A 24663-nucleotide genomic window follows, 5' to 3' on the forward strand; every position below is an offset into this window, starting at 1 on the left:
ATTGATGTCCTCAAGCAAAGTTAAAATTAGCTAAGAATTGTTAAGAAGGAAAATTCTTTGATTATAGATTAATGGAGTGTACGTGACTGCTTGACTACATAAGGCGGTCCCAAATAAAGCTCATTTGCTACATGCCAATCTGAGATGTAGCCTGCTTCTTGTTTTCCAAAACATTGCAGGAGCAAGTCTGCGTCCGTGGCAAAGCCGCTGTTCCCTCACGTCGTCCATCTCTGCAACAGGACCCATTTCATTAATGCCCACACTCTCCACAATTTCATTTTCTTTCTCATTCCCTCCTCTCTCACCCCTCTATGTTGAGAATACCTGAGATTTTTGTTCCATCACCTTATTGATTTTTAAATCCAATTCTGTCTTAACCATTATTAAGATTTAACTCTAAGTGTGGTCTGGTTTCTTTGCTCAATACTGTTTCTTTTCCTTGATTTGTTTATTTATTCATCTTGCAGATAACCTTTGATTTATTTTTTTTAGAGAGAAATTGGAGAAGGTAAATCTTTGGATTCTTGCCTGTCCTCAAATTATTTTTTTCCTGACATCTCAACTTGCTGGGCTAGGGATGGGATTTTAAGTTCAAAATAACCCTCCACCGCATCTTCCTGGTTTTATTTCTTTGTCTTCTACAATTCTGCAGCCAAGAACTCTGGTACAAATCCAAGTCTCTCTTTTATATAGCAGGGTTGCTGGATTCAGCGGGTAAAGACACACACTATTTGGAGGTGCTTATACTAAACCTTTATTTGTTATACTTCCAAAATTCAAATTTATAATAACTAGGTATTCTGGATTTTTCTGCCCTACTTTTTTTTTTGTTTGTTTTTTCCTTAAAGGCTCTAGAATTTCTGGGCTGCACCTGTGGCTCAGTGGGTAGGGCTCCAGCCCCATATACCAGAGTGGCGGGTTCAAACCCAGCCCTGGCCAAACTGCAACAACAACAACAAATATAGCTGGGCGTTGTGGCGGGTGCCTGTAGTCCCAGCTACTCGGGAGGCTGAGGCAAGAGAATCGCCTAAGCCCAGGAGTTGGAGGTTGCTGTGAACTGTGACGCCATGACACTCTACCGAGGGTGATAAAGTGAGACTCTGCCTCTAAAAAAAAAGGCTCTAGAATTTCTTCTTTATTTTCGGTATTTGAAATTCCATTAGGCATTATCTGTACATGGGAACCTCCCATCATGGACACAGCCGTCTGCAGCCCCTCCACCCTCCACCTTGGACACTTGTGTCTTCGATTTGGGGAACTTATCTAGTGCCCGGTTACGCTCCCTCCTTAGTTATCCCCAGCACTCTCGCTAGATGTTATTATGGATTTAAACTCTTGTTACTACCTAAATAACCTACCTCCAGATAATAACCTCTCTTAGCTTTGGTCTCTGCATCTTGAAATCAGTTTAATAAAAACAATCTCACAGCAACGTCACAAGAAGTAAAGGACACAAGCTCCCTCCCACCCCCACCCCCACCCCCACGCAATGTGCTTTCACAAAACAAGATGATCTATACCCTTCGGCCCACGTGAGTGTGTCAGGCCACAATGGTGCTCCCTGACTGCCTGAGGTTGGGTGGGGTTGTGTGACTTGTTCTGGTTAATTCATAGGGAGATGTGCCACATGTCCCTTTTAGGCTGACACAATTAGTTGCCAACGTAAGACCCACCAGAGTGCACTTTTGCTTCCCCACAGCAAATAATAACATCCAGGTGGTGTCTGCTCTGCCAGTGGATCCTAAGGGTACACGGCAAGGGAGAGGGTGCCTGGTTGACCTTCCATGGCCATGTGGCATGAGCGAGGAATGAACTTTCATTAGATGGCACTGAGCTTTGGGGGATGTTTGTTACTGAGCGTAGCACAGCCATCCTGACTAATGCACAGGGAGAGGTAGAAATCCCTTCCTTCACTAGACTGGGTTAACATAATCTGTGTATCAGATTAAAATCGAATATTGTACCTAAGTAAGTTTCTTGATTAAATTGCAAAGAGGGTCTCTTGGGCACCTTTGTCCTGCCACTTGTGGCTGGGCTATGTTTCCGTCCAAGCCCTTTGAGCCCTCAAGGTACCCTCCACTGCCCCTACACACCACCCCAGCAAAACCTTCTCTGTATGAAGCTCAACGGTAACACACATTGCCCACAACTCTCTTACAATTTAGCCCTTCTAAATTATAGAAGAAGGGCTACTGTGGGGCTACGTAGTGATTGCCTAAGCTGCTGCCAGCCTTGCCAGGACACAGAGGCAGAATCCATCCTTTACTGAAACTTTTTATTGAAGCCTGAAGGGTGGAAGGGCCCAAGCAGCTGAGTTGGTTTTTCCATCTGGAATTGAAATAGACAGCAGGGGCAGGAGGTCCAGAAACCCACAAGTTAGAAGCTTCTTCTACTGATGATAGAAGAGCCCACCTCCTCATACTCATTCCTGGTGATCCACACGTCCTGGAATGTAGACAGGGAGCCCAGGATGGAACCTCCTACCCAAGTGCCATATATGGAATACGGACAGATGGACACCTGGACAGGATTGAGGAAGAGGAGAGAGGAGAGTCAGGGAGGGGAGGGAGAAGAAGGTGGGGGGACGAAGGGGAAGAAACAAACATCAAAATGCCACTGTAAACTGGGGAAGCGCAGCGGCCACCTGCTGCTTCTCCCTCCCCGCAGGCGCAGTTTCTTACTTGCCATCAGAGACGCTGCACAGTCCACACCTACCTCCTGTAGCTTTAAACTAGCAGATAAAATGCACAAGAGCACAGAGGGCTCCTACCCTTGGCATTTAAAAAATACATGCTTTATAGGTATATAATGAGTATGCATAAGGCATATGTATTTTGTAGAAAAAATTAGAAAACATGGATAAGCAAAATCAATCAATCCCAGATAATCAAGTACTACAGAGAAATTCTTTCTACATTGTGACGTGGCGCTCTGGAGATTTTTCTCCCACTTGTACTTGGCTCTCCCTTTCATGCCAAAATCTATAACGTGCGTATTTCTTTTGGCTACTATTTGGGCAGAGAGAGCAGTGTTTCTCACCCCAGGTCAGGTCACCTGGGCTGGGAGGAGGTAAAAACCTTCTACTCCCATTTACCAAGTTGGGGCACAGATGCTCAAGAAGGTTAAAGTCACTTGCTCAGGGTGGGACAGCTGTTGTTCTCATCCATTCACTACCGTTTCTTAAGGTACTTAGGTAAATAATATCAGAGTGTGTGCACTATTCTGAGATGTAGAAATCAAATGCATCACTCAGTGGACTGCAGGGACACAGCTCTGAACTGGGATTTGAAAAACCCAAGCTCCAGATAGAGGTGGATGTGGGCGCAGGTGAGTTCTCAGACTCCCAGACCAACACCCACGGGCCCTGTTGCACCGCAGAGCTGTGCTTGGCTTGGAAACCACTTGCTGGTATTGATTATTTGTCACTGCAACTTTAAGAAAAAGAAAGAGTCAGACGGGGGAACAAAAGCACCTGTAGGATCAATACATCAGGAGCAGAGAAACAGCCGCTCTCAGGTACCCAGGAGCCTCAGTTCTGTCTGCTCTACAAAATATGTTTAAAAAGAAAAAGAGAAAAGAACAACAAACATTTCCCCCCCATTTGTCAGGTTGGCAAAAAGGATCTAAAAATGATGGCCCCCATGCTGGTGGGGATGTGGGTACGGGGCCATCTCACCCACGCTGGGATGGGATGAGATGCTCCATGTTTCCACGGGCAATCTGGCCATCTGTTCAAAAAGCCTCAAATTGTGTGTGCATTTCTGGCTCTGAAAATCCACATCTAGAAATGGATTATAAGGGGGGAAAAAACACTCTAAAGGGATGGGGGAAATAATAGCCAAAATTTTTGCTCAAAAGCAGCCATCACAGCGGGGCTTAGGTTGCTGGGAGAACAAATCACATGTGTTTAGGAGTTGGGCCCTTTAGAACTAGCTGCTGTCTCAAGGTGGACAAGTTCATTTGAGGGAGAGAAATCTTCTCTTCTTTAGTCAAACAACTTAATGAGCTTTATGGATGGTCACAGGTGAATCTACCTCCCTATCCCTTCCAGGGATGGGTTAGACAGGAGAGGAAGACAGAGAAGAGCTAAATTATAACAGAGTTATGGGCAACATGTGTTACCGTTGAGCTTCATACAGAGGAGGTTTTGCTGGGGGTGGTGTAGGGACAGTGGAGGGTACCTTGACGGCTCAGAAGGATGGAAGGGCTTGGACGGAAACATAGCCCAGCCACAACTGGCAGGACAAAGGTGCCCAAGAGATCCTCTTTACAATGTAGTCAAGAAACTTAGATACGATATTCGATTTTAATCTGTCTTCCATACCAGCCTAGGTAGTAGCTTTCCATTCTTATTTACCAAAAATTCATTGCACATAAAAGCCTTGAGAGATCTGGAGAGCTGAGAGGAGGGATGCCCAGAATAGAATATGAGATGAAAACTGAAGACTTAAGAGAGAGGGGATGGAAGGGATGACAATTTTCTAATATTATGTAAATGCTCGTGATATTAGGCAAGAGAATGAGGGCTGTGGACTTAGGAAGGCAAGAAATAGATTAACAGTTTTCCAGTATTACATGGGTTTTAATGACCCACGTAAAGAGGGCTGACGACTTAAGAAGTGAGCCGCACTTGGACAAAGTTTCTTTGTCATACTAGCTGATGCATTTGTCTCTCCACAGAGTCCCCAACTCTTCTCCATGGTTCTGGAGGCAGAACTCACACCACCCAGAGCAAGGATCACTGCTGTGTGTCCACTTTCAAGTATCACCCTGGTCTACAAATCTAGTGAACGCGCTAAGGAAAAGGAAGGGAAGGATGCAGGGAGCTGAGTGAGGAGAGTGAGGAGAGTCTCAGCAGGTGCAGAAAACACACCAAGGACACAGGCCAGAAAGTTCTCCCTGGGAGGGGTGTCCTGCTTGGAGCCAGACCTAAAACCCCAGGTGGGCTGATGGTGGTGGGGGAAGAATCCTCCAGAGAAGTCTGCTGTTCTAAGGATAGAAGGGAGTGAGTCTGTGGCTCCTGCCTCTGGACCCTGGATGAAGTCTCCTTGCTAAGTGTCTGTTTCAAAGCTGGGTGGCAGGAACAGAGAGACAGTGGCAATGAGCCAGGTCTAGAGAGGGGGTGAAGCTCTGAGATGGCTGCTCCTTCCCCACCCCCGTGCAGGATGCAGATGGCAGTGGAGGACCCTGACCAACAGACCTAAAGACAGTGGTGTCCTCCTAGTGAGGGTCTCCCATGAGCCTGCAGCAGAACACACCAAGAGTGCCAAAAGGTTGATCAATGGAGTTTGCAGTCAGCTCGAGGGCCAGCTGGTGTGGTGGGAAGGATTCAGATCCAGCTATGCATAGTACATCATGCAGCACCTGACCCCAGACAGCCAGCAGCGGCAGAGGCCATGAGGCCAGAGACAGGCAGAGAACAGGCCAGAGAAGTGAAGTGTGCACTGGGGACAGCCCTCAGCACAGGGGCCCCCACGGGGTGAAAACACTTTTAGTTACCCAGAAGAGATTAGGTTGGTGGGGCAGCTGCTGAGCTCAGCTGGAAGTGAGTGGGTGACCCTGTCCCTCCTGCCCCAACCCAGCCTCATCCAGACAGTTCCAGCCTCTTGGCAGCTTGTGTTCTGCATGGGAGCCTAAGCTGTCCCCCCAGGCCCACCTGGATTGTCCCTTCTCTGCTCAAACCTTCTGGTTGTCTCCAGCTCCCCGCAGAGGAGAGCTGCATGCAGCTTCTCTGCCCTCATGCCACCCCAGCAGCCCTTCCTTGCCCTTTGCTCCAGGAAGGAAGCCTCTAGGCCACCAAATGGGCTGTTCCCCTGCCTGGGGGCTGTTCCCCTGCCTGGACGCTGTTCCCCAGACATCCTCAAGTATTTACCGAGTATCACCTAGAGAAGACCCACTCTGGCACCCTGCACTGAACACCCCAAGCCTGGCCACCGCCCTCTCTCTCCGGGGCTGTGCCTTCCCTCTGGCTCACACCCCTCCAGCACGGCCTCACCATCCACCATGTTTACCTGTGTTGCTTCCGGCTTTCTCCCCCACACTAGAATGAAAGCCCCAAGGAATTTTGACCTTTTTGTTTATGGATGCTTCCCCAAGCACTACCAGCCATGCCTGGCACATCCATAGCATTCTAGAAATATCTGTGAAATGAACTGGGAAAGCCCTCCAGGGAGGGGTTGGCAGAAGCTTACCTTCAAGGTGAACGTAGGGGAAACCAGGCCCAGCAGTTCCTTCTGCATCCGGGATTGCAAGCCAGAGAAGGAGGCAGTCCCTCCCAACAACAGCATGTTGCCGAAGAGAGCCTTGTGGAAGGCAGATTCGCAGGAGGCAGCGCTCTGGAAGGCCAGCATGTGTATTCCAAGGGTGCTTCTCCCTGTCGGGACAGGTAGAGAAAACGAAGTTTTCAAGTCAGAGGCTGTCTGCGCCCCTGGGCTCCTCCCTTCCAGCTGAGGGCCCTGGGCTGGAGGGGCCCCCTCTGCCTCCAGTCCCAGGGGGCTCCATGACCTTAGCACCAAGAGGCCCCTGGCGATTTTTTTTTCTTTTTTTTTTTGCAGTTTTTGGCCAGGGCTGGGTTTGAACCCGCCACCTCTGGCATATGGAACAGGCGCCCTACCCCCTTGAGCCACAGGTGCCACCTGCCCCTGGTGATTTTAACAAGGTAAGTCTGTGGACTGCCGGACACTCCCAGAATTCAACTGCTCGCAGCGAATGAATTAAGTATTAATTCTCTCTCATCCTAGAAAATTTACATTCCAATGTTATTAGCAATTATCAGTTTTCAAAGCTTTGGTATCAGTTATTTTATCAAAAGATTTCTATAGAGGCAGCATCTTCACTCCAGTGGCCTTTGAAAACCAATATTGGTCAATCCATCCTTTGGTCACTATTTGACCACATAAACTCAAGTATAATAATAAGAACAGCCATTACAACATGTGTGTGTAGTGTTATTTTCTGTTCAATGTTGTGAGCTTCTGGGAGGGGCAGGTGGTGCCAGCCACTACCTCCACGTCCCTGTTGTGAGGCCAATCCGCTGAATAGCCTTGGGCTAAGCCCTGAAAAGCTCATCCCAGCAGGCGGTTAGGACAGACCTAGCACCAGGATTCTGGGGCTGGGCTCCCATTCACTGGCTGAGTAAAGAACTTCAGAGACTTCTGTGCTTATCACTTGATATTTTTGGTGCAGACCATGTTTTTAAGACCACCTTGTCCCCTGCACAGTCTAAAGGGAAAACAAAGACAAACCACTGACTCAGGGAAGTATAACGTGCTCACTGGGTCCCCATTCTGCGGGAATGGTCCGGCTTTGATTCTCTTTGTCCCTTATGAATGTAACAAAGTACTATAAGAATCTGTTTGGGGAACGATTGTTTGTTTTATTTTGTATTTGTTTTTGTTTTTGAGACAGAGTCTGACTCTGTCACCCTAGTGTTAAGTGCTGTGACACAATAGCTCACAGCAACCTCAAACTCTTAGACTCAAGTGATCCTCCCCCCTCAGCCTCCTGCGTAGCTGGGACTGCAGGTGACCACCACAACACCAGGCTAGTTTTTCCATTTTTAGTAGAGACAGGGTCTCACTTTTGATCAGGCTGGTCTTGAACTTCTGAGCTCAAGCAATCCACCTGCCTCGGTCTCCCAGAGTGCTAGGATTATAGGCATGAGCCACAGCGCCTGGCCAAATGTTCAGTTTTCTATGACTTCTGACCAGATGTCATTTTGCCATCAATAGGCATTTATGATCTGCCATTTTTCCTATTCTGCTCCGCCTGTCAGAGAATTCAGTCCACTCAGTGTTCATTTAAAATCTCTAGATCATGTTTACATGGATGGAACTGGAACATATTCTTCTTAGTAAAGTATCTGAAGAATGGAAGAAAAGGTATCCAATGTACTCAGCCCTACTATGAACCTAAATTTCATAGGAAAGCTATAACCCAGTTATAACCTAAGGATATGGGGAAGGGGGAGAGAGAGGGGGGAGGTTGGGCAGAGGGAGGGTGATTGGTGGGATTACACCTGCGGTGCATCTTACAAGGGTACATGTGAAACTTAGCGAATGCAGAATATGATTGTCTTAACACAATAACTAAGAAAATGCCAGGAATGCTATGTTAACCAGCTTGATGAAAATGTGTCGAACTGTTTACAAAACCAGTGCATGGTGCCCCATAATTACATTAATGTACACAGCTATGATCTAATACTAATAAAAAAAAAATAAAATCTCTAGATCAGCCACATTTTTAAATCTCCCTCCTTATCTATAGTTGTTACTTTCCTATTTTAATTATCTCAATTTTTATATTTCAGATCATTTTGTACATAGGCAGAGTACAGGTTGTAGATTATGAAACAAGGTGTGCAGTCCAGTACAGTACTTAAACACATGTGAAAATGATTTGATACTCTTCAGCAAGTTTTCTCCTCATAAAAAAAGGTAAATGAGATCTGGAGAAGGAGTCAAAGACATAGCTTACCTACCAGGGTTGGAAAAGCAATGGGCACACAGTAGGTGCTTAGGTAGTGACAGCTGATAGGGGAGGAGGTTTTGAAATGGGGGACCTATTTGCTACTCAAACCAGAGTACCCCCCTGGCTGTTCTTATCCCTTCTTTCTTACGGTGTGCTCCGCTGAGCTAACTTCTGTCCCTGCCCGTGGACCCACCTATGAGGTCTGGCTGGAAGAGCACCTCGGGGCAGAAGAAACGCTCCTGGCCCAGGGTGATCTCTTGGCCATCGGGAAGCTGATATTGCTGTTGGCAAGAAGGCAAGTCAGTTTTCATCTTTTCCATGTTGAAGTCCAAGGCCACATAGCAACACTTCTCCTTCACATTCCTGATGTAATCCAGGTCAGCTGTGGGACACAGGGAAAGCACCAAATAGAACAAGGTAAGAAAGAGCTGAGTCCCGGAAGCTCCTCACAGGCAGGACGGGATGCGCCTTGTTGCCGCTGTTTCCATGTTTGTCTCATGCTCTAGTTTCTCTTGATCTGGGCCATGTGCTGAGACCTGATTTTGTGGAAGAAAACAATAGACTAGGGGTGTCCTGAATGAGTTAGGGCCTAGACACCTTCAACATTTTGTAAGTTGAGACTCTTCTATGATGTATGTTTTAGGGGGGCTAGAGAATCAGGCTCAGCTCTGTTACCCACTACCTCAGGAGGGGCTGGGGACCCCCACTGTGCTGCGTGGTGCCTATTGACTGCCCACAACTGCCCACTCCTCTGGAGAACTGGCCCACAGCCAGTCGAAACGCCTGGCCTGGAAATCTCTGTAAGGCGACATCCCTCCCGTTCTCAGGGGGCTGACAACAAGTTTCAAACATAGCTGTGTCTTTTGGTGTCACAGTTGCATATTTTATCTACCATCATTGTTTAGTTTGGGCCCAAGGGAACCCCCTGCCTGGAATCTCACTTGCTCTTCAGCCACTGACATCTGACTTCTCCTTTCACTTGCTCCGTCTCACCTGCTCTTGCCTGGATCTGTCCTGTCTCTCAGTTCCAACGCCCTGTGGACACTCTTCAGACCTTTCCTGACCACTTTACCTGCAGCCACAGAGACTGTTATCATTTCTTTCTCTCTCCCTGACTCTGGATGCTGCACTTCCTGATGCTGCACTTTCTTCACCTCATTGGGGCCTTGGTGAGAGAAATCTGGGTTCAAATGCCATCTCTGCCAAATTCCTGGCTCTACACACCTACGTTGTCCTCTTATTCCTTCTCATAGTCGTCTGCAAGAATGGGCTTAATCATCCCTCACAGGGTTGTTGTAAGGAGGAGGCAAAATCACGCACATGATAATCTTGCTGAGTGTGAGGTGTTGGTAATATGCTTCGACCTTGCCCCAGTCAATTTTTCCCACCTTTCTTCTAACTGCTGCTATTCTTTCAGGGTTTTATATTTTGCTTATTTTGGACATAGAGCTCTTATTTGGGAAAACCTAAAAGCTAACACAGAATTATGGGCTTGTCAGGATTGGGAGCCACACAGGTTACACAGTTTGGGAATCCAGTCCAGGAACTGGTTGCAATGCGGGACAGGCAATGCCTTGTCTGGAGTTGCAGACACCAGCCCCTCGGCTGCAGATTGGTACTGGTCCATGGCCTGTTAGGAACAAGGTCACACAGCAGGAGGTCAGTGGCAGGTTAGCGAGTGATGTTTCATCAGTATTTACAGTTAGACTCCATCGCTCACATTACCACCCATGCCCTGCCTGTCCCATCAGCAGCAGCATTAGATTCTTATAGGAGTGCGAACCCTACTGTAAACTGTAGCTTTGAGGGAACTAGGTTGCATGCTCCTTATGAAAATCTAATGTGCTCCACCCCCATCTACCAATCCATGGAAAAAATGTCTTCCATGGACAATGGTCTCTGGTGCCAAAAAAGGTTGAAGATCACTGATCTGGAGTTCTTGGGTTCATATCTCAGCTGTTGTACCTACTTCTTATGGGATGTTGGCCAAATCTCCTAACCTTTCTAAGTTTCTTCTTCTTACAATTGAAATGATTGTTTCTTCTCTTATAACAAGAGGCCATAAGAGATGTATGTGAAATGTTTACTTGGCCCAGTGCCTCACACAGGGTAAGTTCTCTATAAGGCTGAACTCATCATCCTCATAATTATGATCACATCACCACCATCATTATCACCATCATCATCACCATCAACACCATCATCACTATCACCATCACAATCATCACCAACATCATCACCACCACCACCATCATCACTACAACCATCATCACCATCTTTGCCATGACCATCCATCTTCACCATCCCCACCATTACCATCACCATCACCACCAGCATTGTCATCATCATCAAAACTGTCATCACTATCACCATCACCAGCATAACCATCATCACTACCACAACCATCACCACCATCATTACCATGACCATTCTCACCATCATCACCACCATGATTACCACCACCATCATCACTATCACACCACTATCGTCACCATCACCACCATCATCACTATGGTCATCACCATCACTACCATCACCACCACCATCATCACCACAACCATCATCACCACCATCACCATCATCTTCATCCTGACCATCATCACCTCACCATCACCACAATCATTACCACAACAATCATCATCAATATCATCACCATCATCATTATCATCACCACTGTCACTATCATCATCCTTACAGTCGTCATCAACACTATCATCATCATTGTCCATGTCATCATCATCAGGTCCACTGCATTTCCCTAAATATAGACAGGGTTATTTTTAGAACCTAAATAAAGGTCAAGTAGGCTTTACATCCCAAGAACTAGTTAACCTGTCCAAGAATAGTAATTTCCTACCTGTGCTCACAAAAATGTTCCCATTATCTGACAGCAGTTGTGAGAGATATAAGGTGAGGTCTTGGCCTGCTATATCCACCTGCAAGGTCGACTGATTCAAAGAACAGCCATCCATGACGGGCACAAAGTATGTCATTCCTTCTCCAGATTCAATTGTTGTTCCTAGATAAGAGAACATGCCAGTATCATAATGTAGAGTGAGTGGCATCCCTGTAAATCATTCATTCTGCAAGAAGAGAAGGTAGAGGGTGGGATACTTGGAGAAGGAAGAAGTTCTCAGGAGGAAGCTTTCTTCCTTCTTTGGGGAGTGTGGTAGTAGAGTAGAACAAAGGACTGGCTAGTTCGGACAGAAACCAGCAAGTTTTCTTATTAAACTAGGACATGCAGATATTAGTTACTAGCAGTAGTTGCCAAAGAAGTAAAAGAGGAGGAAGAATTCATGATCTTAACACTTTTTCTCTAAAGAATTCCATGCATCGATGTGGGCACAGGGATTCTCCAGAAGGCACCCAATGTCTGGAGAATCTGGTGTGGTGGAGGAGGTGTACATTTTATCTGGCAAGCCAAACTCTCTGTGCTAGTCCAAAGGGTGCAGTGTATTGAGATTGCATGGTCTTATTTTGTGTAACACAGGAGCTTCTGGAGCTGTCCAGAGCTGCTTGCGAGTCTGGGCATTTGGCTCCTTTCCCCTGTTGAGTCTAACAACCAAGAGCTGAGAGTTAAAATGAAGCAAACGTTAGTCAGAAGGACTTCCACTTCTAGCTGAAAAACAGAACCAGGAGTATTCCCCTCCCACCTAAAACAAGTAAAAGAGAGCACAACATTTATTGTCAAGATGTTAGACATCAGACAACAAAGCACAGTGATCCCTGAGGGATGGGCTGCTTCAAGAAAAGAAGATGGTCGGCCATTATCACTCCAAACAAAATTTTATAAATATATGAAGAGAATACTTTATGACCAAATGGGTTTTGTCTCAGGAACATAAGCTTGCTTTACCATTCTAGAATTCATGTAATTCACCATCTCAAAGAAGTAAAAGAGAATCCATATGATCATAACGACAGATGCAGAAAATGCATTTGACAAAATCTAACATTTCTGATTAAAACCAAGTCTGAGCAAACTAAGAATACATAACTTCCTCAAGTTGATAAAGGACATCTGTGAAAAACCTACGGCTACATTGTACTTAATGCTGTAAGACTGAATAATCGCCCTCTCAGATCAGGAACAAGACAAAACTGTCTGCTCTCACGTCCTCTAATCAAAGTTGTGCTAAGGAGCCTAAGCCATGTAACCAGGCAAGAAAAAACAATAAAAAGCATCCAATGTGGTGGTGGCTCTTATGGCTCAAAAGAGTAGGGCGCCGGCCCCATATGCCGGAGGTGTCAGGTTCAAACCCAGCCCTGGCCAAAAACTACACACACACAAAGAAAAAAAAGCATCCAATTTGGAAATAATGAAGTAAAATTTTCTTTATTTTGAAAATATGATCGCCTAAATAGTAAATTCTATGAAATTTACAAAAAAGCTGCTACTCCTGATAAATAAGTTTAGTTAGAGTATCAGAACATATTATCAATATACAAATATCAATTACATTTCTATTATAGCAATGAACAACCAGAAATTGAAATAAAAATACCATTTACAATAGCATCAAAATGTACGAAACAGGTTGGGTGCCGTGGTTCATGCCTGCAATCTTAGCACTCTGGGAGACTGAGGTGGGAGGACTGCAAGAGCAAGAGCTTGTCTCTACAAAAAAGAAAGAAAGAAAGAAAGGAAGGAAGGAAAGAAAGGAAAGGAAAGGAAAGGAAAGGAAAGGAAAGGAAAGGAAAGGAAAGGAAAGGAAAGGAAAGGAAAGGAAAGGAAAGGAAAGAAGGAAGGAAGGAAGGAAGGAAGGAAGGAAGGAAGGAAGGAAGGAAGGAAGGAAGGAAGAAAGAAAGAAAGAAAGAAAGAAAGAAAGAAAGAAAGAAAGAAAGAAAGATTAGGCTCAGCGCCTGTCGTACAGTGGTTACAGCACCAGCCACACGCACCAAAGTTGGTGGGTTCAAACCTGGTCTGGCCAGCTAAACAACAACTGCAAAAAAAAAAAAAAAAAATAGCTGGGTGTTGTGGCGGGCACCTGTAGTCCCAGCTACTTGGGAGGCAGAGGCAAGAGAATCGCTTAAGCCCAAGAGTTCAAGGTTGCTGTGAGCTGTGACCCCACAGCACTCCGCCGAGGGTGACATAGTGAAACTCTGTCTCAAAAAGAAAAAAGAAAAATTAGTCAGGAGTTGTGGTGCATGCCTGTAATTCAGCTACTTGGGAGAGTGAGGCAGGAGGATTGCTTGAGCTTAGGAGTTTGAGGTTGCAGTGAGCTATGATAATGCCCCAACACTCTACCTAGGGCAACAGAATAAGACTCTGTCTCAAAAAAAATAAGTACGAAACACTTAGACATAAATCTGATGAAAGAAATGCAAAACCTGAAGGAAGACCTGACAAATATACCATATTTATTAGTTGAAAGACTATTTTTAGGATGTCAGTTCTCACCAAATTATACATTCAAAACAATTGCAATCAAAACCCAAAGAAGTTTTGTTGTTTTATCATTTTTAGGAATTGACAAACTGATGTCAAGATTCACATGGAAATGCAAAAGACCTAGAATGGCCAAAACATTTTCAGAAATAGAAGACCAAAGTGGTAGCATCAACCTCACAGTATGTCAAGTCTTTTTATAAAGCTTCAATAATCAAGACACAATGATTTCAACCTTTAGACAAATAGATTTAACTAGGGGTATTCAACCTTTTTTTTTTGCTCTGATGCACACTGGAATAATAAGAGTTATGTTGGACCACATATAAAATACACAACTCTAAAGAAAGCTGATTAGCTAACAAAAAAAAAAAAGACCTATGCATACTTTTCATGATATCTGACACTGCGATAAGCAAAAAAAAAAAGTCCTCATAAAATCACCTTGTGGCCCACAGGCTGCAGGTTGGACACCCCTGGATTAGACACATAGATTAATGGAGCAGGATAATGAGCTCAGAATAGCCATACACAAATTTACAACTAATTTTCAAAATTGTGCAAAGGCAATTCAATGAAGAAATAGTAAGTCTTTTCAATAAATAGTGTAGGAACAATAGGACCTCTCTCTCTCTCTCTCTCTCTCCATATCCACACACACTTCATTCATACCTTACCCCATATACAAAAATTTATTCAAAATGGATCGTAGAACTGAATATAAAACTAGAATCTATAAAACTTCTAGAAAAAGATAGAGCAGAAAACATTTTAGTGCCATACATATTAATATTTCTTAATGCCAAAAGCATGATCCATTTAAAAAAACCCAAATTGATACATTGGACTTCATAGGAATTATAACCTTCAGCTTCAAAAGACAACGTGTGGAGAGTGAAAACTGAAGCCATATATAGGGAGCAAATATCTGCAAAACACACACCTGATAGAACATGTGTATCCAGGATATAAAAAAAATCCTCAAAACACAAAGATGAACAAACTGGGCAAAACCTCTGAACAGACACTTCACTGAAGCAGATGTATGAATTGGCAAATAAACACATGAAAAAATGATCAACACCATTCATTGTTAGAGGAGTGGGAATCCAAACCAAAATAGCCACACCTATTAGAATGGCTAAGATTGAAAGATTGACCACATCAAGTGTTGGTGAATATGTGGAGGACCTGGAACTCTCAAACATGGCTGGTGGGAATGCAAACAATGCAACCACTTCGGCAACTAGTTTGGCAGAGTTTTTTTTAAAAGTTAAACATATGCTGATCATTTTTAGGTATTTACCCCAAAGAAATAAAATCATGTATCTATGCAAAGACTTGTACTGTACATGAAATTTCACAGTAGCATTATGTATAATAGCCCCAAAGTGGAAATAACCCAAATACCCATTTTTGGTGAATGAACAAAGTATGATGCTGTTGCTGCTCAGGAAGGAGCTGCAACAGGCTTGACTGAGAACTCCCCAAGAGAGGACTTTCCTGACCACCTGGGGTCCAGAGTCAGAGGAAGAAACAGTGCTGAGAAATCAACTCACAGAGTGTGAAAAAAATCTGCTGAGACCTGGAGAGATGGACACTGTACCAGCCTGTAATGAGGCAGATAGGTGCCACCCCGATTCGAATTCTTAGGAGGTTTTTATTTAAGATTTTAGGGTGTGTGTTTGAAGAATGAAGAAGTAAAGAGTTAATAGTCTTATGATTCAATGATGGGGGTAGTCTTTTGATTATGGAAAAGGTCATCAGGGTAGAGGCACTAAATCGTAGAACAAGTCTCAAGGGCAGAGCTAAGTAGTGACAGACAAAGTTACCTTAAGGGATGAGAAGAGGACCACTGCAGTTATAGCCTTTAGGCTAGATTGTCTCGGCTCAAGGGTAATTATTTATCCTCTAACTCTGCGGATATCCCTACTCCACTAAGCTGCTGAATTTTACTTAGTTGTCCCCAAAGTAGTTTTCTGCTCTGTCAGGGAACATTCTGACCCCCCTCGCCATTGTAGGCATCCGGGGGCCATTCCAGTGTGAGTCCTCTGGAATGTTCACTCACAGATGTATTCATACAATGGAATACTACTCAGCAATAAAAAATGAACCATGAATACAGAAATTAACACTGATGATTCTCCAGATAATTGTGCTGAGTGAAAAAAGAGACACAAAAAAGACTATACACCTCATGATTCCACCTATACAAAATTCTAGAAAATGCACACTCAACTGTAGGGACAGAGTAGTGGCTATCTGGGAACAGACTGGAGAGGCCAGAGTGTGGGGGGCTTGAGGAGAGCTTTTAGGGGTGGCAGGTATGTTCCTTATCTTGCTTATGGTGAATGTTTCATGAGTGTATCTGTGTGCCAAAACTTTTCGAATTGTGTGCCTTAAACATGTACAATTTAGTAGGGTCAATTACACCTCAATAAAACTGTTAAGAAAAAAAATGCGGCTGAGTGTGGTGGCCCACACCTGTAATCTAGCACTCTAGGAGGCCAAGGCAGGTGGATTGATTGCCTAAGCTCAGAAGTTCGAGACCAGCCTGAGCAAGAGCGAGATCCCATCTCTACTAAAAATAGAAAAACTAGCTGGGCATTGTGTGGGAGGTGTGTAGTTCCAGCTACCTGGGAGGCTGAGGCAAGAGGATTTCTTGAGCCCAAGACTTTGAATTGATGTGAACTATAATGTCATGGCACTCTCCCCAGGGCAACAAAGTGAGACTCTGTCTCAGAAAAAAAAAGAAACTAGGAAAGAAAGAAATGAAAAGAAAAAAAGTGTGTTAATCAAATGTTGAGAGTGAATTGTTTAACCTAGGAGAGAGTAAAGAAAGGCAGTTGGGGATAGAGCTGGAGAGGGATTTTTGTGGTTTCTCTTTCCTTTGGTTACCTGTCAAGGAGAGAGTGGGCTACCCACCATGGAGGGGGTGTCACCAGTCAGCAGAATGAGGAAAGTGTGGGCTGCAAGGAAGGGGGCTTCTGCAAGGTCACTCACCGGAGATTTGTCCAGAGGCATACATAGAAAGGACTGCCTGGTTGGCTAAATACAGGGCCGGCACATTGAAGTTGTCAAACAGGATCTACAGAAAAACATTAGCAATCCCTAGTGGTCAGGCTGGCAGCCAGAGCTGGGGTACACTTCTCTTTGATTACCCAGGCAACAGGGGTCCCACCTGCAAGACCCTCCCCTTTCCCCCTCCCCCACATCTAGACCACTGGCTCAGAAGGTCGCTCTGCCTCACACCAGATCTGCCCTAAAAGGCTCCGGGCACTGCCAGCTTCTCAGTGGTAAATGGGTTCACACCCGTCCCAGCTACCTCCTAGGACTGTGGGGACACTTGGATTAGGGGGTAACACAGTTTCACAGACCACTGTTTTGTTTTCTCACTGTGTGTAGGTTCCTTTCTGCCCTTGGGTGGTGAGAAACTTGACAGGTGCCTGGCATTTTAACTTGGGGTGCTGTCCTGTTTCATTATAATGGACATGACTATGGCTGATGGTCATTGAACATCAGCTGCATGCCAGAGCCAGACACTTCGTTCAAGAAATATCTACAGGGCCAGGCATAGCCACTCACACCCCTGGTCCCAGCCCTTTGGGAGGCTGAGGCAGGAGGATCACTTGAGGCCAGGAGTTTGAGACCAGCCTGAACAACATAGCAAAACCCCATCTCTACAAAAAAATGTTTGAAAATTAGCCAGGCATCATGGTGGCACCTGTAGTCTCAACTACTCAGGAGGCTGAGGCAGGAAGATCGCTGGAGCTCAGGCTGCAGTGAGCTATGATCGCTCTACCACACTGCAGCCTGGGTGACAGAGTGAGACCATGTCTCTATAGATAAGTAAATAAATAAGAATAAATAGATAAAAAAGAAATACCTACTGGATGCCAGCTGTGTACGGAGTGAAGAGGTGGGACACCATCCAGCTTTCACACCCAGGGGGAGCCCTCCCAGCTGTGTGCTGTTTTCTGCCCATGTCCACATGAGATGGGGTACAGGAATGTAACAGCAGGCGGCAGAGCTGGGGCCTGCCCACAGGCTGCAGGCCTCCAGGCAGGCAAAGACTATGAAGTCAGCTGGGTGCCGGCGGATCTGCCTTCTATAGGACTTGCAGGTTCTTTGGTCCTGCAGGTTGTTTGGGACCCAACACAGTGTCACTGGGACAGATAAGGGCAGATCTGTTCTCTACGGCTCTGGACCAGAGAGGCTGCTAGGGTGCCTCACAGGGGTTTGCTCTGAGAACTGTTCAGGCAGCTCAGCTGTGGCCAGCAGGAGTGGTGTAGGCTGGTTCCTCAGGCGGCCTGTGGATTGACTTGTTTAAATTCTTTCATGGGCTCCTGAGCCCAGAGGCCGTCCTTAGGTGACTGGCACTTGGCCCCAGGACAATTCAAGGCAGGTACATGGTGGCCCCAGAATAAGAGAGCTCGATAGGGGTCGTGGTTGGAGTGTGGACTTAGCCAACTGCTCGAGAAGGGGAACTGACTGGCCTCTAGCCAAGACCTGAAAGCTAGGCCAAGGCAGTGTTTTAACAAAACAACATTACGGCTGGGTGACGGCACTGATCATGCTACTCATAAAATGCAGTGCTTTTATGCCTGTTTCCAGGGAGTGGCCTTCTAGGTGGGCCTGGGCATTTACCTGAGAGGCATGAACACACACATTCATGCTAAGACTAGCTCTCATTTATTCATAGTGGCTTTTTGACAAGGGCCCCAAAGTGGAAACCACATGGGCATTGTGTGCAAGGGAGGTGAACACACAGGTGGGGCACGCGGAGCCTTCAGAGCACAGACCACTGCCAAAGACAGCAAGGGCAGGCTGGCTGCACCTTTGAGTCTGGGTCTGTCTTTGGTGCCCCTGAAATTCAGATCCCAGTGGGGGGCGGGGGGGCATGAACTCTAGGGGAGGGCAAGGTTTTTTGTTTTTGTTTTGAGACAGACTCTTACTTTATGCCTGGGTAGACGTCATGGTGTCATGGCTCACAGCAACCCCAGATTCTTGGGCTCAAGTGATCCCCTTGCCTCAGCCTCCCAAGTAGCTGGGACTACAGGTACCCACTCTTACCAGGCTGGTCTCGAACTCCTGAGCTCAGGTGATCTACTCACCTCAGCCTCCCAGAGGGCTAGGATCACTTTCACCGGGGAGGGTGGGCTTTTTTTCTTCTTCTTTTTCTTTTTCTTTCTTATTTATTTATTTATTTATTTATTTTTTTGATACAGAGTCTCTCTTTGTCACCATGGGGTAGAGTGCTGTGGCATCATAGCTCACAGCAACCTCAAACTCCTGGGCTCAAGCAATCCTTTTGCCTCAGTTTCCCAAATAGCTGGGACCACAGGCACCCACCACAATGCCCAGCCATTTTTTAGAGACAGGGTCTTGCTCTAGCTCAGGCTGGTCTCAAAGCTGTGAGCTCAGGCAATCCACCCTCCTCAGACTCCCAGAGTGCTAGGATTACAGGCGTAAACCACTACGCCTGGCCCAGAGCTGTCTTTTTGATTGAACCAGAGGCGCTTTCCCTTAAAAAGTACAGATAAAACCCAGCCTCAGCTCCTGCTGATCTGCCAGAGGGGCCAGGTCACAGAGCTCGGAAGGATCTTCAGGGTCCTGTTTTAAAGATGAGAATACTGAGGCCTGGGAACAGTAAGTAACATCATTTGCCAAATGCCTGGTGTGTACGAAGCTCTCCTATGAGTGCTTTACAGGTACTAACTCATTTCGTCCTCACCAGGACCCCCAAGGAGACACTGTTGCTACCCTTCTGATAAGGACACTTAGGCACAGCAAGGACCGTTGTCCACCCGAGGTGTCATGTGCTGGCAGAGCCAGGGGTCCTATGGTCCTGATGCAGAGAGACCTTCCTTGTGCTCTGGGCTACTCCCTGTGGTGGCGTCCCTCCTGGCACATAGCACCCCAAATCCTGCTATGACGCAGACTAGTTCCAGGAAGGAAGTCAGCCCTGCCCTCCTCGGTGCACTTGAGGTCCTGCAGGTTAGGCTGCTGGACAGAGGCTGGGAGGGCATGCGGGATGGGGAGGTGAAGGCAGGGCCACGAGCACAAAAATGTCCCTTTCCCTTCTTCCCAGTGCAGGTAGCTGCTGTCGCCTTTGGCTGCAGAAGCCTCCACACCTTCCTCAAGGCTGTCTGCCCTGGGATCTCTCTTCACAGGCTGCCCACGGGGTTCTGCCCTTGGGGTCACAGAGGCAGATCAAGGGAGGAGTACTGATGTCTCCGCTGGCTCCCTACTGGGCCCCTCTTCTGCAGCCACAGCACCTGGGATGGGCAGTAGCCCTCCTCTGGCTGGTGACCACCTGCTGCTCCATCAGGCCTGGGGCCCAGAGCACCGCACCCTCTCATGTCACTCTGTCCAAGGCTTACGCCCACCTCTGTGTGTAATCTCTTTATTAAACTCTCATGAGAACCGCCCCTTGTGAGTGAATCTTTGGCTTCCTGCCTGGATCCTGATAGAATTAGGGGGTGAATTTCAAGAGTACCAGACAGGCAGGCAAGGGGCTCAGGGAGGCGGGGGAGTGCCGGAGACAGGCTGGGTGCCAGCCGTGGTTTGTGTGAGAGTGATTCGTGTGTCAAGCTGACTAGGCCACAGGGTGCACAGATGTTTGGCCAAGCACTGCTCAGGTGTACCTGTGGGGGCATTCCTGGATGAGACTGACGTTTGCATCCAGAACCTGAGCAAAGCAGGTGTCCTCCCCTGTGTGGGGGCCCCGTCCAACCCGTCAAAGGCTCAAATAGAACAAATAGGAGACCTGAGTAAGAGGGAGAACCTCCTGCCTGGGAGTCTGCGGGGCCAGTGGATTTACTCCTTCAGACTCGGACCGGAACGTGGGCTCTCTGGGTCTCCAGCTTGCTGTAGAGCTTATCAGCTCCGTAATCTCTTCAGCCAATTCCTCATAATGAATTCCTTTCTTCGTGTCTGTTCAAGCCCCATCGGTCTGTGTCTCAGGAGAAATCTGTTGGGGTGAGGGTCCCCTGGCCTACACTTATCCTGCCCTGGCTCACCGAGGCCTCATAGGGGCTCAGTGTTCTCAAAGTGAGTGCCCCCTGTGCCCTGCCTGGGCAGCCCTGCCATGCTCCATGCCTGTGACCCATAATAACGTCCATGTGCCAAGGAGGGTTCACCGGCCACTCAGGGCTGGGTTTCCCATGAGGTGGTGGCCCATACCTGCACCGTGAAGATGGAGCTGCCAGTTCTGGGCCATGGTGTGGGCCTCTGCCATGAGCAGATGGCATCTCGAGCCCTGGGCCTGTCCTTGGGGTCACCGCTCCCTGCGGGAGACACTGCTGGGCTCCAGGGCTCTGGGCCAGGTGGTCAGACCTTGCTGCTTGCTTAATTAGCTCACCAGTGTCCTCATTAGGACAGCCTAATGAAGTGATGGGAACACGGGCAGCCGGCAGCGGCTCCTGGGGCCCCCACCACCACCTGGCCACCTCGGCAGTCCTGAAGAGGACCCTGCACATGCCTTTCTTCACCACTCCTGGCCCTGGTCAGATCCCACCGTCCAGTTCAATCCAGGGCCATCCAGCCAGGGCACTTCCTTCCTGCAGGCAGGTCTGGGGGAAAGGCTTAGGGAAGAGACTTGGGAACTTATAATCAGAATCAGACCTTTGCAGAGGATAGAACAGTGGCTGAGAACAGAGCTGCAGAGCAGGGCCATGGGCATCCAGGTGAACATGCCAGCAACTCGCCTGTGACCTTAGCCAAGTTACTTAAGCTCCCCACTGCACCAGCCTCCTCAGCTGTACTGGGGGGCGGGGGGAGGGAGTAATCACCCTGCCCCCAGGGAGGCTGCTCAGGAGGCCTCGTGTAATCACCATTGCAATGCCCAGCCCAGTGCCCGGCCCCCTGGGGAGCTCCCAAGTGGTGGCCATCCTCTCTGGCCTGATTGGCAAAAGGGACATCTCTCATCTCCATCTTTCTGAGCAGAGAGAAGGTGGGGCCCAGAGGTGGCTCCAGGGCTCTTCCTTCCCCTCGCCCAGCACCTGGCCCCATACCTCTGTGGCCTTCTCTCTGTTGGATGTCGCATTTAGAGGTGGCTCTGTCACCATCAGAGGATGCTGCTCTGGGGCAATGTGGAGCACCTGGTAGAAGGAGTGATGCCAGATCTGGGGGGAGAGGGGGACACGGTGAGTGGGTCCCAGGGCACAGTGGCCTTCTACAAATGGGCAGGACCCACCTGCACAAGCAGGCAGAGTTTTATGTTATTTATTTATGTTAGATGATTATTTATTTGACGAGCAGTATTTTCAATAGCATTTGTGACTGCCGAGTCACAGGTAAGGCATCCTGGCCTGAGGAAGCCACCAGGAAGACAGAGTATGACTTTGGACAGGATGGACACATGACCTCCGTTTGTACACCAGGCCTGGGGTCAGGAAGAGGGGCAGCCAGAGATGGGTAAGGCCCAGTGCTTTCAGAGTCTCTCATCGTGTGATGGGGGATACATATGCCCACCGAGACTGCAGGGCTGAGGCTGGGCATGGTGGCTCACTCCTATAATCCCAGCATTCTGGAAAGCCGAGATGGGTGAATTGTTGAAGCTCACAAGTTCTAGACTAGCCTGAGCAAGAATGAGACCCCCATCTCTAACAATAGCTGGGTGTTGTGGCGGGTGCCTGTAGTCCCAGCTATTCGGGAGGCAAGAGAATTGCTTGAGCCCAAGAGTCTGAGGTTTCTGTGAGCCATGACACCATGGCATTCTACCCAGGGCAACAAAGGTAGACTCTGTCTCAAAAGAAATAAAAAAGAAAAAAAGACCACAGGGCTGAGCTGGGGACCCAGGCAGCAGCGGGTGTCACACAGGGAGAGCTCCACCACCCAGCAGGTGCCGCACTGGACAGATGGTGTCACCTTTATGAATCTGTTTCCTCATCTTTATAATGGAAAATACTCCCTAAAGAATGGAGGATCGGAGGGTCGTGAGGACTAAATAATCCAACATTGGTAAAAAGCCTAGTGAATTTGTTCCCATGGCTGCCTTAAGCATTGCGGGCAGACAGCTTAACACAAATTCATTGTCTCATGGCCTGGAGGCCGGAAGTCTGAGAACACAGTGTCTCAGAGTAGGCTCCTTCTGGGGCCTCTCTCTGGCTCACAGATGGCCATCTCCTACCCGTGCCATCCCAGGGAAGTCTCAGTCCCCAGCACCTCAGCATGTGACCCCATTTGGGAATGGAGCTGTTGCAGATGCCCTTAGTGGAGAGGAGTGAATAGGAGAGCAAGGGAAGCCCCCAGTCCAATGTGACCGCAGTCCTCATAAAAAAGGAGAGAGCTGGACACAGAGGAAGACACCAGAGACAAGGAAGGCAGGGAAAGGGGTGACACATCTGACAGTCATTGAATGCTCCAGATTGACAGCAAACACCAAAAACTAGGAGAGAGGCCTCGGCTAGGGTCTCCCCGCAGCCTGCTGACATCCTGCACTCTGGCCCCTGGGATTATAAGGAAATAAATGTCTGTTGTTGAAGCCACCTGTCTTTACCCTTTGTTAAATCAGCTCTAAGACAAGGACATGGTAACTGACATGGACATCTCTGAAGGCAATGCACGGCCCAGTCACACACGGCCTGGTCAGAACCTCAGTTACACTGGACACAGTGGCTCCTGCCTGTGATCCCAGCACTCTGGGAGGCTGAGGCAGGTGGATTGCCTGAGAAGTTTGAGACCAGCCTGAGCAAGATTGAGACCTGACCTCTACTAAAAATAGAAAAACTGCCCAGGTGTTATGGTGGCACCTGTAGACCCAGCTACTCAGGAGGCTAAGGCAAGAGGATCACCTGAGCTTAGGAGTCTGAGGTTGCTGTGACATATGAGGTCATGGTACTCTACTCAAGGTGACAGAGTGACACTCAAAAAAAAAAAGAGAGAAAGAAAGAAAGAGAAAGAAACCTCAATTACTAAGACAGAGAGGGACAAATGTGTTACTCTCACCATGTGGGACCGAGGACTCATCAACCACCAGGCTCCGGAACCCTGATGATACCATACGTGGGAGGCACCATTACACCCTGTCCCACGGCCCACAGCTGTCCCACAGCAGCTGCAGCCTACCTTTTCTATGTTATCCCAGTCAGTAATGGTTGCCCGAGAAATGGGACATTGCAGGTCGAGTTTCTCTTGGGTCTTCTGAACCTCTCCTCCGATGAAGTAGTCCTCCTCTACTGTCCCCTCCAGCACATTCTGAAAGACACAGGCGGGGAGATCAGCTCTCAGGAGTGGCAGGAGGTGGGGGGCTGGGCTCCCCTGCACGTGGCTTCGTTCGTGGGTGCCCGATGGGCGATGGCTGGCGGGCTGTGCTGGCCGTTGGGGAAGCCTCCCCGTCACAGTGAGGGCATCTGCGGCCTCCTCAACCCTGTGCATGATTTCACAAAAGGCCACTGAGAGTTTTTAGCAAATTACCTGCGAGGCAAGAGTGCTCCTGAGGACTCAGTGCTAGGACACTCATCTCACCCACTTGGCAGATGAGGAGACTGAGGGCGACGGTGGAGAGGCCGTCAAGGAAGGCGAAGTGTGGGAGAGGCCCTGCCCTGCACATTTGCTTTAGAGAGTTGACTGGGAAAGGGTCTGGAATGTAATTCAATTTCTCTTATTTTTTAGGAAGATAAACCCAGCTACCTTGGGAGGCAGAGAGGTAGGTCCTGCCAACACCTCGATTTCCAACATCTAGTCTCCAGAACTGTGAGGGGTACATGTCTGTTGTTACAGGACACCTGGTTTGTCTTCATTTGCTCTGGAAGCCACAGGAAATTAACACATCTGTCACTGTCATTTTCATCATTGCT

At 47.6% G+C, this 24663-nt stretch overlaps 1 protein-coding gene across 1 annotated transcript; it reads right to left on the reverse strand.

Annotated features, from left to right (window-relative positions):
• Window positions 1-2276: 2276 nt before the first annotated feature.
• Window positions 2277-24241, reverse strand: LOC128564272 (actin). Its single transcript, XM_053559772.1, has 8 exons — window positions 23933-24241; window positions 21877-21987; window positions 16865-16949; window positions 11330-11491; window positions 11168-11230; window positions 8666-8854; window positions 6192-6373; window positions 2277-2520 (listed from the first exon to the last, which is right to left on the reverse strand). Exons 1-8 carry the CDS (start codon window positions 24239-24241, stop codon window positions 2377-2379), a joined length of 1245 nt encoding a protein of 414 aa, XP_053415747.1. The 3' UTR covers window positions 2277-2376.
• Window positions 24242-24663: the final 422 nt, after the last annotated feature.

Source organism: Nycticebus coucang, chromosome 14, assembly GCF_027406575.1.
Source record: "Nycticebus coucang isolate mNycCou1 chromosome 14, mNycCou1.pri, whole genome shotgun sequence".
NCBI lineage: Eukaryota > Metazoa > Chordata > Mammalia > Primates > Lorisidae > Nycticebus > Nycticebus coucang.

Coding starts and splice junctions, on each gene's coding strand:
- LOC128564272 (XM_053559772.1), bottom strand. CDS start 24,241: ATGCACAGGGTTGAGGAGGCCGCAGATGCCCTCACTGTGACGGGGAGG. Junction 21,988..23,932: donor ACTGGGATAACATAGAAAAG/GTAGGCTGCAGC, acceptor CTCTCCCCCCAG/ATCTGGCATCACTCCTTCTA. Junction 11,231..11,329: donor GAACATTTTTGTGAGCACAG/GTAGGAAATTAC, acceptor GTCTATATTTAG/GGAAATGCAGTGGACCTGAT.